Genomic DNA, 18,398 nt, shown 5'->3' with positions numbered 1-18,398 from the left:
CTTATGCCTGGAAGACTCGGCAAACACGAAGCCCTGGGCACAGTGACCAGTGGAAGTCTAGGGCAAACCCAAGCTGTTCTCCCCGTCAGGCACTTCACCTTCTGCTTGCTACCCAGGGGGTTTTTATCTTTGAAGCCCAGGGTTAACCATTCTGGGTTCATGCATCCTTTTGCTTCCGGAAAGTTTAAAAAGCACATGAAAATATTCGTCCTCGTCTGCGATCTTGTTTCTATCCACGCACATTAGTTTCCTTTTCATGACAGGGGACTTAATCTGAGATCTCGGCTTTATGCCGGGGTCCCCCTCCGGCTCCTGGCCTGTAGGACCTGTGGCTGATGTCACGAGGTCCCAACCCCAGACGGCCGGAGAGCCGAGAGACTGCCCCGGCGCTGGCTCCCAGCAGCCGCTCTGCTCCGGGCTCCTTTCTGGGACGGGCCCCTTCTTTTAAGCTCAGCCTCCCGCTGTCTTCTGTGGGCTCCTGTGCTGGGGATGGCGGAACAGGGGTGGCGGGTGTCCGCCTCGCCTCAGAAATGGGCTGTTTCCATCTTTCGCTCAGCAGGTGTTTCTCCAACTGTGGACACAGTGGGCTCCACAGCAGCCCTGCCCGAGGGGAGTCCGCGGTTGTCAGGATAACCACGGGCGGCCCGCCCTCAACGACTGGGAGCACACTGCTCCTGGCTGCTTCTAGGGTGGCCTCGGGCAGGCAGGCCCTGCTCCTTGCTGGCCTCCACCCTGTCCACACACAGCCCCTCCAGCAGGGCGGGGGGTTCCCACCCTTTTCCGGCCAGGACCCCTTGGCAGATGCTGCTGGTGCCCTCCCCAAGGCCCCTCAGCCCCGGTGCCCAGGTTCACCCACAGCTGCCCTCGGGCGGCCAGCAGCTTTCCCCAGGGCTCTCCAAGCTTGCTTGGCCCCTGCTCGGGACCACTGAGTGCTGGCCCAGGGGCTGGTCAGTGAGGGTCCAGGCCGCTCCTTTACCATGTGTGGACATGAGAACTCAGAACTAGAGGCTGCAGTCGGGAGGCAGTGTGGGAACCACTGGGTCTCTTGGACTCAGTTCAGTCGCTGAGTCATATCCGACTCTTTGTGACCCCACAAACTGCAGCGCGCCAGGCCTCCCTGTCCATCACCAACTGCCGCAGTCCACCCAAACTCGTGTCCATCGAGTTGGTGATGCCATCCAGCCATCTCATCCTCTGCTGTCCCCGTCTCCTCCTGCCCCCAATCTTTCCCAGCATCAGGGTCTTTCCAAATGAGTCAGCTCTTTGCATCAGGTGGCCAAAGTATTGGAGTTTCAGCTGCAACATCAGTCCTTCCAATGAACACCCAGGACTGATCTCCTTCAGGATGGACTGCTTGGATCTCCTTGCAGTCCAAGGACTCTCAAGACCTGAGAGATTCTCAGAGAGGGGCTGGCCCCCAGTCAGACTGTCAGGGTACCAGCCTGAGCCAGGCCCTGGAGACCAGAGACGGGGGCCACCTCCCGTCCTCTCCAGCTGTGCCACCTCATACACCTGCACTGGCCTCCTCGGTTTATAACAACACGTGACACCTGCTGAGCACCCGACGTGCTCTGGACTCCGCGTGACCCTTACCACCCCGAGGCGGGGCTGACTAGTCACATCTCTGCAGAGACAGAGCCCAACATTGTCCAGGCTGTGCACCCAGCCCAGGACCTGCATCAGCAGCCTCCAGTGCAGCCAGGGGTGGCCACATGCCCAGGCATGTGAGCAGGATAAGGGGAAGTGCTGGGTGATCTTCCGTGTCAGCTCAAGGCCTTGATGGCAGGAGCTCTAGCAGCCGCCTTGGACCATGAGGTAGCTATGAAGAGTGAAGCACCTGCTGAAGATGAGAGGGGCTGGGGGGCGGGGGCACCAAGCCACCTGCATCACTGCCTCGAGCCCCCACCCCCAGAAGGGAAGAGTAAGTCTAGGCTGCACTATTCTGACTTTCTCTGGTCACAGGCCACAGTTACTCTCCGGAGAAACTGTCTTTTATCTCCAACATGTATATACAAAGAAACAGACTCAGGAGGTGAAGGACACGCCCAAGTTGCAGGGCCGGGGTTTGAATCCCATCCAGAGGAAGAGACGGCCGCCTCTGAGAGCTGCTGGAGGGGTCACAGGACGCTGCACAGGAAACCTGGGACCTGGGCCAGCACGGAGACAGCTGGTTGGTGGCCCGGCATCATTATCCCTCCAGACCCCCAGCCTGTGCCGGAGGCCGTCACCCCAAGGCCTGCATCTGACGCAGGCCAGCACCCCTGGGCTGACAGTATCCAGATGGGCAGAACCTTCTGGACACAGACAGAGGAATCCAGCCACGCCCTCCTCCCCAGCACAAAAGGCCAACCACTCCTGCAGAAAGGAGCTCAGGTTTATTTGCAGTAGAAACCGTGGTCTGAAAAATCCTGTTGGCAAATGCACAGTCTGTGTTCTGTTTGGGGTCACCGCCAGCTGCAGGGCCCTCAGACCCCTGACCTGCATGCATCGAGCGCCTAAGGGTCCACAGCTAATCTCAGGCCCCAGCTCCGGAGCCCCCCGGGGCTGTCCGTGTCGTGCCGAAACCGCCCGCATCCCAGCCTGCAGCCAGTCCTCTCCCTTCCTGCCGCCAGCAGTGCGAAAACTAACCCAACTGCGACGAGTCTCCAGACAGACAAAAGCAAAGCAGGACAGTCACAAGAACCAGGCTCCACACGGGTTTTCTCAGTGTCCTTCGTTACCACCACGCCTTGTTTCATGATGACCTCCAAATATACATTATTTTCTGCTATTATAAAATCTCTTCCTTATTATTCACAGATATATAATGGGAGCTTTGGAGGAATTAATTACAAACTTTTTTTTTTTTGCCCTCTTTAAAAGCAAACAAGCCAAACCAAAAAAAGAAAAAAACGAAACGAAACAAAACAAAACCCCAACAACAACAACAACGAAAACCAAAACCTTCCTGACAACTGTAAACACGACAAGGGCAGCTGGTCTCCTCCCCTCCCGTCGCAGCTGGCGGCCAGGCCAGCTGAGCAGAGGCCACAGGCAAACTGCTGGGTGCGCCCTGGTGACAAGGGTGGTCTGCTTTCTCCGTGGAAAATTCTTCCTCCCCACCCCTCCCTTGCCCACCGCCCCAAACACAATCCTGTCACCCTCAGTCCCCAAGCCTCTGCTGGCTGCCTTCTGCCTCCTGCTTGCTACACGCCCTCTGAGACCCCTCCCCACCTCCTCCCCAAGCCAGAAGGCTGCTGCTGCTATGCTAGCCGAGCCTGGAGATTACGAGGCTGACCTCTGAGGAACCCCAGGGTGCAGCGTGGCCAGCAGCACCCACCCCAGCAGGGCCCAGCCTCGGCAACAGCCGACCTTGTGCAGCTGAGCCCTGGGAAAGGGAGACCCACAAAGCCCAGGTTGCAGCAGCAACTTTGGCACAGAGCTGGGAGGAGACAGTGTTGCTGGGACTCATGCAATATCCAGGTTGAGAGAATGGGGACTGGCCAAGTCAGCCAGAGGTCAAGGGCCAGGAGGAGTGAGGAGGGGAAAGTCCAGAGGGTGGAGTCACCCCCAAGAGCACTTATTCAGGGCTGGCCACAGGCCCCGTTTCACAGGCTGCAGGAGTCTTGGAAGACTTGCCAAGGGCTAGAACCAACATCTGTGCAAAGGCTGGGCGGACTCTCAGTGGCCACCTGGCAGGATGTGGGAGACGCAGTGGGCCCCCACCTGCTCGGGAGCAGTGGGGGGCAGGGTGGGGGCATCCTTCTGGAGAGGAGTGTGAGCAGCAGAGACCGAGCGAGCGGCAAAGCCCGTTTGCTTGCCGCCCTCGTCAGCGTTTATAAACCATGTACCCACCGGGCAGCAGGACAGGACAGACACACAGCAAGGGCTCTGGGCAGACAGTACCTGGGACTGGGGAGCAGGGCTGGCAGCTCCATCGTTCCTACGGCTTCCGCCTGAGACGGGGGGCCTCCCTGGGGGTCTCTGCACGCCCCCGGCGCAGAGGGACAGGGCAGCCCAAGGGGCTGCACAGGCCCTGGAGATGCCCTCTTCTGTCCCCAGGCACAGTGGCCTGCTCTGGCCCCTTCTGCCTCTCAAGGCCTGAAGCCTCCCCCTGGGAGCAGCGGGATGCAGGAGGGCTGAGGCCGAACGGAAGGGGCCAGCGGAGGGTCCCCTCCGCGGAGCCCAGCCCTCCCTGGACGGCGCCTGCTTTTCAAACCCAGGCTCCTGAAGGCCATCTTGACAGGACAGGGGCAAGGTGAGCTCTGGCCTCAGCTGTTACCCAGAGCCTGGCTCAGGATGCCACCCTCATGGGCACTCCCTCTCCTTGGCACCCAGGGCTGGCCCAGATTTCCTCTATGTACAAGCAGCGTACCCAGGACAGGCCACCAAGGGCAGGCTGATGGCAGCACAGATCACATGTAGGACTCTGAACCCCCTCCCCACCCCCACGGGCTGCTGAAGACTGGAAGGCTGGCGGGCATTTCCCCTCTGAGTTGCAGAGCTGGAGACAGACTTCATCGCTGGAGCAACTCGTCCAAGAAAATCCGCAAGTCCTGTCCGTGATCTTGCAGTCACTGGACGCCCTCCTCTTCTACATACGTCGAAGGAAACCAGCCCACCTGGAGACAGTAACCAGACTCACGTAAGTGTTTGTGTGAAAAAAGCGAAAGTCTCTCAGCCACGTCCGACTCTTTGTGACCCCATGGACTATACAGTTCACGGAATTCTCCAGGTCAGAATGCTGGAGTGGGTGGCCTGTTCCCTTCTCCAGGGGATCTTCCCAACCCAGGGATCGAACCCAGGTCTCCTGCATTGCAGGCGGATTCTTTACCAGCTGAGCCACAAGGGAAGCCCAAGAGTACTGAAGTGGGTTTCCTATCCCTTCTCCAGCGGATCTTCCTGACCCAGGAACTGAACCGGGGTCTCCTGAATCGCAGGTGGATTCTTTATCAACTGAGCAATCAGAGAAGCTATCGGGAAGTGTGTGTGAAGGATGAGGGTGAGTGGAGGCTCGTGGAGTTGGGGGATTCTTTAAAAGGCTGTTGTTCTGAGGCAGGCCTGTCCTGAGACAGGCCCTGGAGAACAGGCAAAAACCTAGCAGAGCCAAGGCCCAGGGGTAGGGATGACCCTGGACTGCACCAGCCCCAAGCAGCTCCAGACAACCTGCCCACCAGCCAACTGCCAGCAACAACAAAAAATTAAACCCTCTCCAGAGAAAAACAGCATCCATCCAGAGCCTCTGCAGTGTTTTATGCACGAGCCTGGCATTTAATCAGGCCCAAGTGACAGAAGCTACGAGAAAACGCAGACAGGAAAAGCAGATCTACAGGGGATCCAGACACTGGGGCCATCCGCCAGGACGTGCAAGCAACCCCCACTCGTCTGCTTCAGAAACCTGACGGAAAGCAGAAAATCTGCCCAGAGAACTGAAATCAGAAATCAAATAGAAATCCTAGAACTGAAAAACCTAAGGATTGAAATTAAGAGCAGAAGAGAAAAAAACAGAAGACGCCGGAAGATCAGTCAACAGAAAGCAACGAGACGGAAAACCAGGGAAAATGGACGAAAACCACACGGGACTGCGCGAGGAACACACGGGCCCCGGGGGCTGGCGTGCTGCAGGCCACGGGGTCGCAGAGTCAGACGCGGCTCAGTGACCGAACAACAGGGCCCCAGAGAGAGAGAAGAGAGAAGACGGAGCAGACCCAATATCTGAAGAGATTTCCAGAACAGATGAAGACCGTAAAGCCACACATTCAGAAAGCTTCACAAATCTCAAACAGAGTAAATACAGGGAAAAAACACATCCATAGGCACATTCTGATAAAACTGATGAAAAACAGATTTTTTTTTTCCCACACGGAGCTCCCGTTTCTTGCAAAGGAACCACTGTAAGAATGTTGACAGACTTTTATACAGAAATGATGGCAGACTGGGGACGATGGAAAGACATCCTCAAAGTGCGGAAATAAAAGAGCTGCCAGCCTAGAATTCTAGTTCCAGTAAAAATACTCTGCAAAAATGAACTCAATACAATGGCTCACAGAAAGGAAGCAGGTCTTGGTGGACAGATGACTGATTCGTGGGGCAGGGGGCAGGAATGACCGTGTAGACAAGTGAAAGCCTTTTCTTTCAGTACAATGCCCACCAAGAAGTATAAAAGATAGAAAAATCACTATTTTCTACCATGATAGAAATAACTGAATAGGCAAAATTAATCAATGAATGATAAAACTAGTAGGGGAAAGCTTGATGAGGACAAGCTATTTATCCGATTTCAAAGTATTACGCTGCACATTACTTTTATTAATTACAGCGCATTTATAGTGCAGAAACTCAGCAGATATCACCTGAACCAAGTACTCAAGTGAAGGCCCAGGTGTGTGCTTATGAAGCTCCAGGCGCCTCTCAACACTTTGCGAGCTAGTGGTCCCAACCCTCTAGGTCAACTGCCTAGGACTCAGTGTCCTCATACTTCTGAAGGGTTGTCAGATGGAAACAAGGTCAGACCCAGGGATCTCCAAGGGCAGACAACATGCCATGTGAAGGCAGGCCAGTTTCCGCCACCTGGCAATGGTACGGTGAGTGACGGGAGCCAAGTCTGGCCACGTCCATGGACAGCTGCAGCCCCCCAAAAGTTGGATGTTTCCTAATCAGTGGTTTGTGGAGCTCAGGTACCCTGTTGGGTGAATGCCAATGGAACTGGTCAAAGCCAGGGAGGCCAGACATGGTACCGGGATAAGGAGCCATGGGTCTTAGAGTTGCAGGCTGGGTGGGGATACTATGCATCCCTTCCCATATCAAGGTGTAAATGGGGTCTTAAGGAAGGGCAGGACCCCAGCGAGGGCACCCAGGCTCTGCTCTCAGTCCCGAGGCAACCTGCCTGCAAAGAGGGTCGGGCACAAGCAAGTGACCTGAAGACCACACTCAACATCTGTCTCTGCCTTCGCCACAATGGACCCCAGAATAGGACTGAGAACAGACACAGGGTCAGACCGGCCAGGGGCCCAGATCCGAGCCAGGAAGTCGCTTCCTCACAATGTGACCCCAGCTCGCAGAGCCTGTGGACACTAAGTCTTCCGGTCGAGGTCAGAGAGTACAGGGTTGGGGCACGGTGGTGCTTGGTGTTGGCCGGAGCCCCGCCTCCCCAAGCCCCAGGGTGAGCTGGGGTCTCCGACTGGGGCCAGGGGCCAGGCCGACCCACTCACCCGGCCGTTGGTCTCGCCCTTCCACCAGCCCTGGTCCCCGCCGATGCGGCTGTATATCTTCACCACGTCACCTTCCCGCAGCGAGAGCTCCCGCAGGTCACGGGCGGCAAAGTTGTACCTGGCCACGGCCGTGCCGATGACACGGGGTGTAAACACTGCTGGGGGAGACGGGTGGCGTCACACGGTGACGTCGGGGCCTCCAGGGTGGGGGTCCTCAGACTGAGCTGGGTCTCTCCCCCGGGGCCCGGCCTTGTGCCCACAGAGGAGGCTGTCAAGCACAAAGATTCCAGAGGGACAGACCAGGCTCCAACCCCAGGGCCCTTCCATCCTCTGTGGGTGCCCCAGGCTGCAGGCATGTGGGCCACGTGAGTTCCACCGGGCTGCAGCCAGAGCTTCACCACCCGCACTGGGGGCCATCGCAGCTCCCTGAGGGCCTTCCCACGTGCCCAGCATCTGGGCAACTCACGAGTGGACTGCAGGGTGACTGCTGCCCAGCCCCCAGCCGTCACCCTGACAAGGGCCTGGAAGCGGACCCCAGGGCACTGGTGTCCGACCTCCCTCGTGTCCCTGGTTCCAAACCAAACTGTAAAGCGGGCTGGACCAGCGTGGCCCGGGACCCAGGAGTCCTGATGGACACGATGGCGGGGGGGGGGGTTGCATAAACAGCAGCTGGGTGGGCTCTGACTCTGGCAGCAGCTGGCCGGGCGGTCAGGGCTGGTTGAGACTGTCCCCCTGCACCCAGTCCCACAAGTCCTCCTTACAGCTGCTGAGCAGGGCCCACCTCCCTCAAGGGGGCCGCCGGGCCGTTTGCTGCTACCAGAGGCCAAGCCCCCAGGAAGCAGTAGGGGGCATGGCCAATGAGCTGGGGAGGGGTCACGGGGGTGAGCGATTCAAAGGCGAGGGCAGGGCTGAGCCCGACGGTGTCCACAGGAGCTGCAGCGGCCCCCGCCCACCCCCGCCAGCGTCCAGCTTCCCCGCCCCACCCCCGCTGCAGTGGCGGTGGACATGGTCAGGCTGGGGCTGTGGGTTGGCTGGTGGCAGCCCGGGCCCCCCACGCCCCCGAGCAGCAGCGGTACCTGACCAGAAGGGCGTGGAGGAGCCCTGAGAAGCAAGGCCGAGGCCCTGAGGACTGAGAAAAGAAAAGTTGTAGGAAGCGCAGGAAGCTGCAAAGAGGCGAGAGAGAAGGTGAAAGGCGGGGCTGGGGGCATCCGCACGAAGACACAGGCAGCAGACACAGGCAGCAGGGATGGGGGCGCTGCCCAGTGCGCCAGGAGGGCAGGAGGGCAGGAGGCGCCGGAGCCCTGAGGCCCACCTGGGCATGGACACAGCTGCCCTCGGCCCCGCCCCCGGCACCTGCGTCCTGGACCAGCTCCTCCCAGCGGGTGGGCTGGAGCAGGGACGCAGGAAAGGACACATGCAGAGCCCAGCCTCACGCCTGCGCTCAGGAGGCGCTCACTGAAGGGCCCGGCCCCGCGCCTGCACTCAGGAGGCACTCACTGTAGGGCCCGGCCCCATGCCTGCACTCAGAAGGCGCTCACTAAAGGCCTGGCTTCCTCTCTGGCCTGCTCTGCCCGGGACGGCGGGCCTGTGGTTCTACGGGCCCCTGCAGTGGGACGAAGCAGGGTGGCTCCAAGACCTGGCCCCAGCCCCACCTTGCCCGTCTCTCCAGCTGGGCCCCGTCTGTGCCAGGCAGCCCCGTCCCCAAGTCAAGGTCCCAGCTCTGGCTCCCTGGCAGCCAGGGTCCCTGGGATGGGGCGGGGGAGGTGGCTGGGGCACAGGGATGGATCTGGGGACAGAAGGGACCTGCCCGGCTCCCTCCCCACGCTGGCCTCCAATTCAGAGCTGGCACCCCCGACTGGTCACATGGGGCTGCCCGGGCACCCTGGCTAGGCACGGTACTGGTGAAGAGCTGGGGGACCTGAGCCACCACTCCTAGGGGCGGGAATCGGGAAAGGGCTCAGGCCTAGGTGAGGTCCGCTGGAAGCCTTCCTGGAAGGGGCGTTACCTGGGGAGCGGCTGGAGGCCCTGGAGGCTGTGCGTTCCCGGGCCTTGTACGGGTACTTGAGTGTGGTGTCCAGCTGCTTGAAGCTCTCCTTGAGCGAGTGGCACTGGTAGTACTCCACCAGCTCCTGCGGGATGTACACGGGCACTGCTGCCTCCGCCTCCAGGAAGTCCTCCTGGGCACCCTGCCCCGCCTCCGCCCCGGCCTCAGGTTCTCACAGAGGACTCGTCTCCTCGACTCGGGAACTGCCCCTCCTCCTAGCTGCCCCCCACCCCAGCTCCCAGACAGGGGTCGGGCACAGTCAGTATGGCAAAAGCTTTTGATCCTGCAATTTCTCTCCCAAACATTTCTAAAGGAAGAGCCAAGGGAAGCAGGCCAGGACTGAGGGCCACAGACACGCCTGCAACACTTCTCAACAGGGAAAAATCGGAGACCTCCACCCACCCAGCAGCAGGCAAGTGCTTCTGGAACCCACAGCGTATCCATGTGACTGAATGCCACGCGGCTACAGCAGGGTTGGAAGAGAGAGGGCCGTCCCCCTGGTGAGTGTTCACCGTGCCCAGAGGTGAACTAAGGTTGGGTCCCATGTGAACAGTGGCATCGTCTGAAAGAGGAACCCATAAAGCACGCCTGGGCTTCAGGGGGGACTCACCCTGAAACAAGAACGTCAGGGTTGGGGGCACGTTGCGGGCACTTTGCCTTTTACCGTGTGCTTTTCTGCGGCCACAGTGGGACGTCTGAGAGCCCACGAGCTCCGGTTAGACGGTCTCCACACACACAACACGTGTGATTGAGCAAAGAAACACTGGGTCTAACTTTAAATCATCTTAAGGAGGACCGTTCATGTACTCATGGCTTTCTGGCTGGGCCGGGACAGTTCTGAGCGAGGCAGGAGCAGGCACCGGAAGCCCCATGTGCGTGAGTCCAGCCGGCAGCCAGACCTGGGTGCAGCCTCCCTGGGCCTCGGTCTCTGGCTCCCGCAGAGGCTCGGCGTGAATGGGCTGTGGGAGGCCGGTGACCCTGCTGTCCACCTCAGGGTTTGGGGGACAGAGGTCCTGACCTGGGAGCTGCCTTACCTGTCCCAAGGTGCCTTAAAGACCGGCTTTCCTGGATCTTTCTCTCAGTGGGAGCACCCCCCACCCCATCGCAGAAGAGCGGCCCCTGGCCCAGCAGTGGGGGACGCTTGCTGGGCCCTCTCCACCGGGAGCCTGGCCTGCAGGAGGGACTGCAGGGGGCCGCTCCTCCCCAGAGTGGCCTCAGTGGGAGACCTGGGCCCTCCCCTAGCCTTCGGGGCTGGGCCGGTGGGAGCCCCCCAGGACCACGTACCAAGAGGCTCTCGAATTTCTTGGCTTCTGTGATGTGGACCCAGCTGTCTTTCTCCACCACCTTAATGTGCTTCACCTCGTCGTTGAACCTAGGCCAAGCACACGGGCGCAGTGGTCACCGTGCAGGCTGTGCGGCCCCGCCCCGCAGGGCTCCAGGCTTACTGCATGCGTGCTGGAGCAAAGACCCGGGCCCTCGGTCCACACTCCTGCTCTTCGCTGCTCCCTCTCGGCCCTCTCCCCCCGCCCCAGCCTGGGCCTGCCTCCGACTGTCTGTCTATCCATCCACCAGGCCACCTGGTCTGTCTGAAGCCCAAACTCCTGGGTCAGCCAAGGCCTCGGGCCCCAGAGCCCCACACCCGGGCTCCCCGCAGCCCCATGGAGACATCCATCCAGGATGCTACTTGCTGGCTGCACTGGGGACGTCCCCCTCCCTGCCTCCCCCCGCCCCCACCCTGAGGCTTCAGCAGCACCGTTTGCAAGTCAGAGGCCCGAGGGGCGCAGCCTCACCCCAGCTATGCAACTGCCTTCTAAGACTCTCCTCCTCCACACCCTCGCGCCAGGAGGGGCTCTTCCTCAGCCACGCCGAGCACAGGCCCTCCAGGCCCCAGCTCCGGCTGTGCCCTCAGCCCAGAATGCTCAACCTCCTGCCCACCTCAGGACCCTGCCTGTGTCCCAGATCTCAACTCAAATGTGGCCTCAAAGGAGAGCTCATACCCCTTCCCTTCCAAACACTACCCCGCCCCTTGCCAGCTGACTCCAAAGCCAAAGACGTCATGAGTACAGAAAACCATACACCACATCCCCTAGGATGACAGGCACAAATCCTCAACAGACCATCATTACAGTGACTCTCTCTCCACACGCACACCTGTACACGCCGGCACGTAAGAGGGACTTTACACCACGGTTAAATGGAACATTCCAGGAAGGCAAGGCTGGTTTACCATCGGGAAACCAGTGAACGGAATAAAGAGCTGTTAAGCACGCATACGCCCAGCTGGCCAGCCTCCTCGCCAGCGAGGCCTTGTGGTGCAGCCACCACCCTGCTTCTCCTGGATTCAGAGTGAGTGAGCGTGCTCGCCTCTCCCCTGCCAAGCTCCCTGGACAAGGCCCTCTGAGCCCCACTCCAGAGCGCTGCGGGCCCGGCACCCAGAAGGTGCTCCGTGAATTCCCACCAGGTGAGGGGCGCCTCTGCCGCGGACCTGCCACCACGCCTCACGCTCCTCTGCTCCCTGGGGCCCTGCCAAGACTGCTGCTGTGGGAGGCCCCACCCACACTGGGCCACACACCTCACGAAGCCCCATCACCCACAGCAGGTACAGCTGACCTCTGCTCGAGAGCAGTCCTGTGTGCCAGGTGGCCCAGGCCATGTCCAGCTGGTGGTCACTGGACAGCTGTTGCTTTCAGTGAACACTTTCAGGCGTCCTCTGGTTTTTGCATTTTAGAAAAACCAGTGCGTTGTTTTCAGGCCCAAACATTTGTGGGGCCTCTTAGAAAGGCCGTGGGGACCGAGGCAGGCTGTCCACTTGGGTGAGGGGTCTCATCTTCAGTCTCAACTCCTCCTGGTTCCCCGGATCCTCCCCTGCGGCACTCCCACCTAGGTCCCCCGGCAGCCATTCTGTACAGTGGGACCCTGCCCTGGATGGCCAGGGAACGACCACCTGCAGACCCCTCAGTAACGTGGGGTGGGGGGAGGGGGAGGTCCACACACGTCCACACACACACGTCCACACACACACCCGCACACATTCACACCCACACACCCACACGTGTACACGTGTGTGCACACGGTCTCACATGACACACACGTGTACACACACTCACACGTGTGCGCACACACGTGCACACACTCACACGTGTGCACATGCGTGCTGGCCAGTGGCAAGTGCTCAGGTCAGCACTGGCCCCCACTGCTGGGGCACCCCACTGGGCCCCCAGATGTAGAGGAGGCTGGTGTAGAGAGAGGGGAGAGAAAAGGCTGAAACGGAAGGACGGGCTGTGTGTTCAGGACCTGGGTGTGGCCCCACTGAGCTCGGCTCTCGTCTGCCCCTAACAGCCAGGGGCACTCCTGCCTCCTACAGAAAGGGCCTCCCTGCTCCCTCATGTCGACGTCTGTTACTCACTTGATACCAGACTTCCGTTACTCACTCGAAGCACCCAGGGGCCCTGCCATGGACCTCCCCCCACCCCCAGCAGCCACCCAGCAGACCCGAGGAGGGCTTCCCTGAACACAGACCACCCTGCTCAGGGCTCCTGACCCCGCTGAGGTCACAGCAAACCGGAGCCCTCTATTCACTGGCCCGAGACGCGGGTCCAGGGTGTGTCCTGTGCCGGGGGCGACCAGCCACCAGTCAGATCCCATCCTTTGAGGAGGAGACAGAAGACCCAGGAGGGGGCAGCTTCGGGGCAGGAGGAGCCCAGCGCCAAGGCCTTGGGCTGAAGCCTTTTATGCCTGAAGTGCCCAGTGTCGGCGGCACATCTCAAGGCCACACCCAGCAAGCCCAGGATCTGGAGGGGATGTGGACGCCCTGATGCAGAACGACACCGGGGCAGGGGTCTCCCTGACCCCCAGCTTCCACATACTTGATACTTATGGCAAAGCGCTCGGCCTCCGCTGGCCGCTCCCTGATTAGGTAGGTCCCGCTGGGGTGGGATTTGAGCAGGTTGTCAGTCTGCTGCCTCTCCATATTTCCGGCAAACCTGGAGCAGAGGAGGAGACGGAACCCCGTGTTCACACGGCCTGAAGGACAACCAGCGGGGCTCTAACCTGCTTAAGAGCCTACTGAGAAGCGAGGCCACGCCCCTGGGAGGCGGGGCGAAGGGTGGGCAGGGCCCAGAGGCCAGCCAGTCTACCTGGGTCTCACCCTCCAGAACCCAGGATCTGCAAGAGGCATTCAGGGAAAAGGCGTTAGATCAAAATATCCTTTCCAAATTCTTACTGTTTAGGAAGAAGGAAAAAACACAAACTGCTCACGTAGGGTCTTGTTCTGTGTCCTAAACCTTTTTGTCTGGAAGCCTTCCTCTCTATCTCTATGAAAATGAAGCCCACCCCCAGCCCGTCTCTCTCCAGGCTTTGTTAAGCCTGACCCCATTCGCACCTCCCTGTAGGGCTGAGTTGGGACTTCTGTAAATGGATTCATTAGAAAACTGAAGTTCTTGTGCGTCAAGTGAAAAATCAAAGCCAAGTCCTCCACCCTCCATATTCAAATGCAGTGAACAGTGATCTAGAGGGAACAGACCCTGGGGTCTCAGAGACACGGGTGCGGCAGCTGAGCCCCAGTCCCAGGCAACCGGTGAGCCAGCAGGCGGAGTGATAAAAGCTGGACCCCAGGTCGACCTGCGTTTGAGACTCACGTCTCCCACATCCACGCTCACATTTTATTTATCAAACAGCCCCACCTCTCTCATCAAGCACTGTATGAGCAAATACAGTTATAACTTTTGGCCTTAAATATATGCCTCAGATGGTTAAGAATCTGCCTGCAATGCAGGAGACCTGGGTTTGATCCCTGGGTCAGGAAGATCCCCTGGAGTCTTCTTGCCTGGAGAGTCCATGGACAGAGGACCCTGGCGGGCCACAGTTCACGAGGTCACTAAGAGTCAGACACGACTGCCCGACTAACACTTTCACACCTCCTTGTCTGTATTTTACACTCACGTAAGATCCCGTTTGAAAAAGATTTCATTCTCCTAAATGTTCTAACCTGATGATCTGTTTGTTGACAGGGAAACAGCTACCTGGGGTAGAGAATATTCTCCCTGTTACCCAGCGACTCACAGCTGAGAAAGGGAGAAGGGGCCACGTGCAACAGGGCTCAGCCACCCTGGAGACACTGGGGGCAGCCAGGGACCCCACGCCCCCAGCACGAAGGGGCCCCGCTGACCCACTCACCAGGGGTACGCCGTGTAGTCCATCTCCCGGGACAGCGGCCGGCTGATGGGTGGCTGGCAGGAGAGAATGCTGGGGTCAGTGTCTTCCCGGGGACGGTCCACAGCGTGGGGGCCAGCAGTTTCCTATCATCGGCGAGCTGGGGGGCCCAGCCCTGGCTCCCAGCACGTCTGTGGACTCTCGCCCAGAGCCCCTGGCCTGGGAGGTGCCGGGACGCACCGTCTCTAGGCGGGTGCTCCGCGGGTTTGACTGAATGAATGATTGACTGACTGAATGAACACGTAGCGCTCAACGACCGGCGTGCTGTCGGCAGGAGGAGAGCAACCCAAAGGCTGCCGGGGCTTCTCCGCGGTGGACAGGAGCACCCCCTACCCTCCCGCTCCCTGGTGCAGACAGCCACGGCCCCGAGGGCGGGCACGGGCCGGCAGTAGTGTCTGCAGGCGGGGGGCTGCACCGGCAGGTGACCCGGGCCGCTCTGCAGACCCCATGCTGTGCCCTTGCTGGCCAGAGCCCTCCCCTGGGCGCCCTCACCGGACCACAGGACGGGCAAAAACGCCAGACTACCTGTCCCCACCCCACCCCAGTCACCATGCAGGTAGGGAAACTGAGGCCCAGGGCCAGGAAGTGCCTCCCGCAACACACACAGGCCGCTCAGTGAGCCGGCGACATCTTCTTCCTCTGCACTCTGGCCCCTTGCCCTGTCAGCAAGGCATGTCCAAAAATGCTTTCTCCTTGACCGGGGCAATGGCCTGAGCTGAAGCAGCAGGCTGGGCAGTGGGGCCAGAGGCCGGGCAGGGCCCCATGGGTGGACCAGGGTCCCAGGAGTCTTGCACCTGCCTCCTGCCGCTTTGAGAGAAGGTTCATTCTCTCAGTTTTAGCTCTTTTCCCAGGGGCATGGGGGTGACGCCGTTCATTCAAGGCTGACAGTGAGATGGCTTTTGTAACACAGCAGGATCTGCTCCACAGCACTCAGATGAAAGACATGCCACATTGCCTCTTTTCTAAATAACACAGTCCCTAGCTCTGCAGCTTTATCTTTGAGGGAGAAGACCTATGAAGGCCCGAAAAGCTGAAGACAGGCAGCTGGTCTCTGGCCCGTGATGCCTGCTACAGAGATGCCCATTTTAGTGTTTTTAAAGCCAGCCATGTCTTCCCCCAGGAGGCACCCCTGTCCCAGCTCTGAGGCCAGCTCGCGATGGCCTGAACAAGCCCAGGTCTGTCTGAGTGAGAAGGATGTTTTCGGCACCCGTGGCACCCTGGCCCCACAATCCAGAAGCTTCCATGAAAAGTACTTACCCTTCCATCCACAGGACAGGGCTTCACGGACGAGCTGGGGAAGTAACCTGACTTCCTGGTCTGCACCAGCCGACCCTGGGAGTGGACAGAGGGTCAGGGTGTGCGGGGCCTGGCCTGGCTAGTTTTGGGGGGAGGCAGGGGGTTATCCCAAGGAGGACGAGGGGAGTCCCTGAGAAGCCTGTTACAGCATCACCTCTCTGTTGTCACCTCAGCTGAACTCAGAGCCATTCTGGGCAGGAAGATGAAGGGGGAGCACCCCGCTTCCCAGACAAGGACACTGAGGTCCCAGAGGAGGGATAAAACTCGCTTGGCACTGAGACCAGAGCCCGTCTCCTGGAAGCCACCTCCTCTTATCCACACTGGCCCTTCCCGAGCTGTCAGGGGAACATGGACCTGGGGTCGGGGGCTCACTCTCCCCGCTCCCTCCCAAGGTCCCCCCAGCAATCCCCACCTTCCCATCAGCCAAGAGTCTCTGCAGGACCACTCAGACCTCACGGCCCCGGGGACACTGGGGAACGGAGGGGCAGCGGGTGGCTGGGTCAGCATGGGGGAGACCGCACTGCAGCCACCGACTCAGCCCGCGAATCTGCAGCTACGTGAGGCGCAGCCTAGCGCAGTGAGCCGTGAGCAAGGACTCAGTGAGGGGGACCGCACGCAGCGACGAGGCTGCCAGTGACAGGACTCGGCGCTGACGGACACGTGCGCTGGCGTCAGTTCTGAGCAGGTCACCGTGGTCCCCGGGCTGGGTGAGTGCCCCGGGTTCCTGAGGCGCCACGTGGACCCCGGGGGCGGGGCTCAGGAGAGGGGCAGGGCTGGCCACCCCACCCCCCTTCCCAGGCCCCCTAACCGGAACAGCAGGATTCTCGGCCCGGAACCACAGGCCATCGCGGGGACCTGGGTCTCCTGGGGGACGGCTGTGCAGGGCCTCGGACATGCTGTCCCCCCAGCGCTGGGCACGTGGTGCTGGCCTGGACTGGGGCGGGCTGGGAAGCAGGGTGGGAGAGGTGTACAGGACACAGCCCAGGCAGGAGGCCGTGGGGAGAGGGCTCGGACGACGGCCTCTCTGGTGAGGGGACGCTGCTCCCCGTGCCAAGTCAAAGCAGACACCCTGGCACCCAGGCCCTGCGAACAGCCATCTTCTCTCTGATGGTCTAGCACCGCAAACCCACCCCTGCCTGGAAATGCAGCACTCTCCACTTCTGCCCTGGGGAGTGAAGTGGGGGCAGATGGGTGCGAGATCCTCCCAGGACCCACCTCCCACCACTGAGACTCGGGGTCGCCTCTCAGCAGCTCGATCACATCGCCCGTCTGGAAGGTCAGCACCGGCTTCCCGGGGGGAGCAGGGTTGCCCAGGTAATTCTGCACGGCCACCATCTTGGGACCTGCGGAGGACAGGGCCAGAGAGGCCTGGCTTGATGACTTCGTCCCAAGGTGCCCTTGGCCTCCTCGGCTTTCTCAGACCTCTTGGGGCTCTTGAAAGTGGACGAGGCCCTGTGGCATCCCTCCTTGAAATCTTCCCCTAAGACTCCCATTCTCTTCGTTAAATATCGTAAGTATCAATGAACTATTTACGTGATGAACAGATGCAGGGTGTCATTTCCGTAACAGTAACCTGTTTATAAAAAGCACTTTATGCATCTTCCTGCAGACACCTTGGGATCGGCGGCGGGAGATGGCACATTCCTCCCGTTAGAGAAGGGGGCGGGGTCAGCGGCCTACCGAGCCACCCGGCTGCTCCGGGCTGACATGGGGGCCCGGCTGCGCCCCCGAGAGCTTGTGGGTCTCTCGAGCCCTGCTCTGACCGGCCCAGCCTTGCATGGGCCGCGTCTGCCAGGTCTGGTTCTGACTCTGGTGCCCTGGAGGCGGGAGCGTGGCTTCTCACGACTGGCTTGGACTTTGCCTGCAGCTCGGGCTGCGTCGCTCCTGATGCTTTCAGCTCTCCTTTTGTCCAGTTCAGAGCAACCGGGACACGGGGGACGGGAGAAACTGGGAGCACAGGTATCTGCTCCGCTCGGGGTCTCCAGGCCGCAGCTCAGAGTCTCTCCTGGGCTGAAAGGACCCTGGGCAGGCTGGGCCCTGTCCCCACCCCGGCGCTGTGACAGAAACTAAGACGGCTCCCAGGGGAGCTGGCCGTGGAGGCAGGAGGGAGACGGGGCCAGAGGACGCACAGACCCTGGGCCCGGAGCTGAGAACTCGGGGCAAAGCCGGCAGCCGCCGTGGCCAGGCCCAGGCTCCCAGGGTGACCGCCGCCAAGGACCACAGCAGAGAAGGCCCACGTCCCAGACTCACCTGGCCCCGCTCCAGAGGCTTCCTGTGAGGGCAAGGACAGACAACAGTGAGGACGGAAGGCTGCCCAAGCGAGACACCCCCCACCCCCTACACCCAACGAGAGAGGTCAAGGCAGGGAGGAGGGAGCAGAGGGGACACGTCCTGGACACCTGCAGGGACTTGTGACAGCTCCCCCATGGGACCTTCACCCTCCACCTCGGCGCCCCTCCGCAGCCCCGGGACATCTGTCCTCTTCCCCCTCCCATCCCTGACCATTAACTCCCACCTCCTCCAGGAAGCCTGCCCTGACCACCCCGCCCAGGCCATCCCTGCTCAGAGCCTGGGGCTTGTCTTCTCTGTCTGGGATGGGTCCTGCTGCACACAATAAATGTGGGGCACATCTCTGCACCCCATGTAAGAGCCTGTTA

At 60.4% G+C, this 18,398-nt stretch overlaps 1 protein-coding gene across 6 annotated transcripts in view; it reads right to left on the bottom strand.

Moving 5' to 3' along the window:
- Nucleotides 1-2,356: 2,356 nt before the first annotated feature.
- Nucleotides 2,357-18,398, bottom strand: part of VAV2 (vav guanine nucleotide exchange factor 2) — a 178,220-nt gene continuing 162,178 nt past the window's right edge. Inside the window, exons 19-28 of one of the 6 annotated variants that reach the window (XM_069579840.1) lie at nucleotides 17,992-18,013; nucleotides 16,957-17,084; nucleotides 15,703-15,777; nucleotides 14,410-14,462; nucleotides 13,101-13,217; nucleotides 10,519-10,606; nucleotides 9,196-9,319; nucleotides 8,267-8,353; nucleotides 7,191-7,348; nucleotides 2,357-4,601 (exon numbers count right to left, since the gene is read on the bottom strand). In XM_069579840.1, coding sequence (XP_069435941.1) covers nucleotides 4,554-4,601; nucleotides 7,191-7,348; nucleotides 8,267-8,353; nucleotides 9,196-9,319; nucleotides 10,519-10,606; nucleotides 13,101-13,217; nucleotides 14,410-14,462; nucleotides 15,703-15,777; nucleotides 16,957-17,084; nucleotides 17,992-18,013 — 900 coding nt within the window. In that variant the 3' untranslated portion in view covers nucleotides 2,357-4,553. The remainder of the gene's footprint in view (nucleotides 4,602-7,190; nucleotides 7,349-8,266; nucleotides 8,354-9,195; nucleotides 9,320-10,518; nucleotides 10,607-13,100; nucleotides 13,218-14,409; nucleotides 14,463-15,702; nucleotides 15,778-16,956; nucleotides 17,085-17,991; nucleotides 18,014-18,398) is intronic. The other 5 variants (XM_069579835.1, XM_069579836.1, XM_069579837.1 and 2 more) reach the window with 5 other exon arrangements.

This window comes from Ovis canadensis, chromosome 3 (genome assembly GCF_042477335.2).
Source record: "Ovis canadensis isolate MfBH-ARS-UI-01 breed Bighorn chromosome 3, ARS-UI_OviCan_v2, whole genome shotgun sequence".
In the NCBI taxonomy this organism is placed as follows: Eukaryota; Metazoa; Chordata; class Mammalia; order Artiodactyla; family Bovidae; genus Ovis; species Ovis canadensis.
Note: the sequence above shows the minus strand (reverse complement) of the source record. Positions and strands in the feature narration are given on the sequence as shown.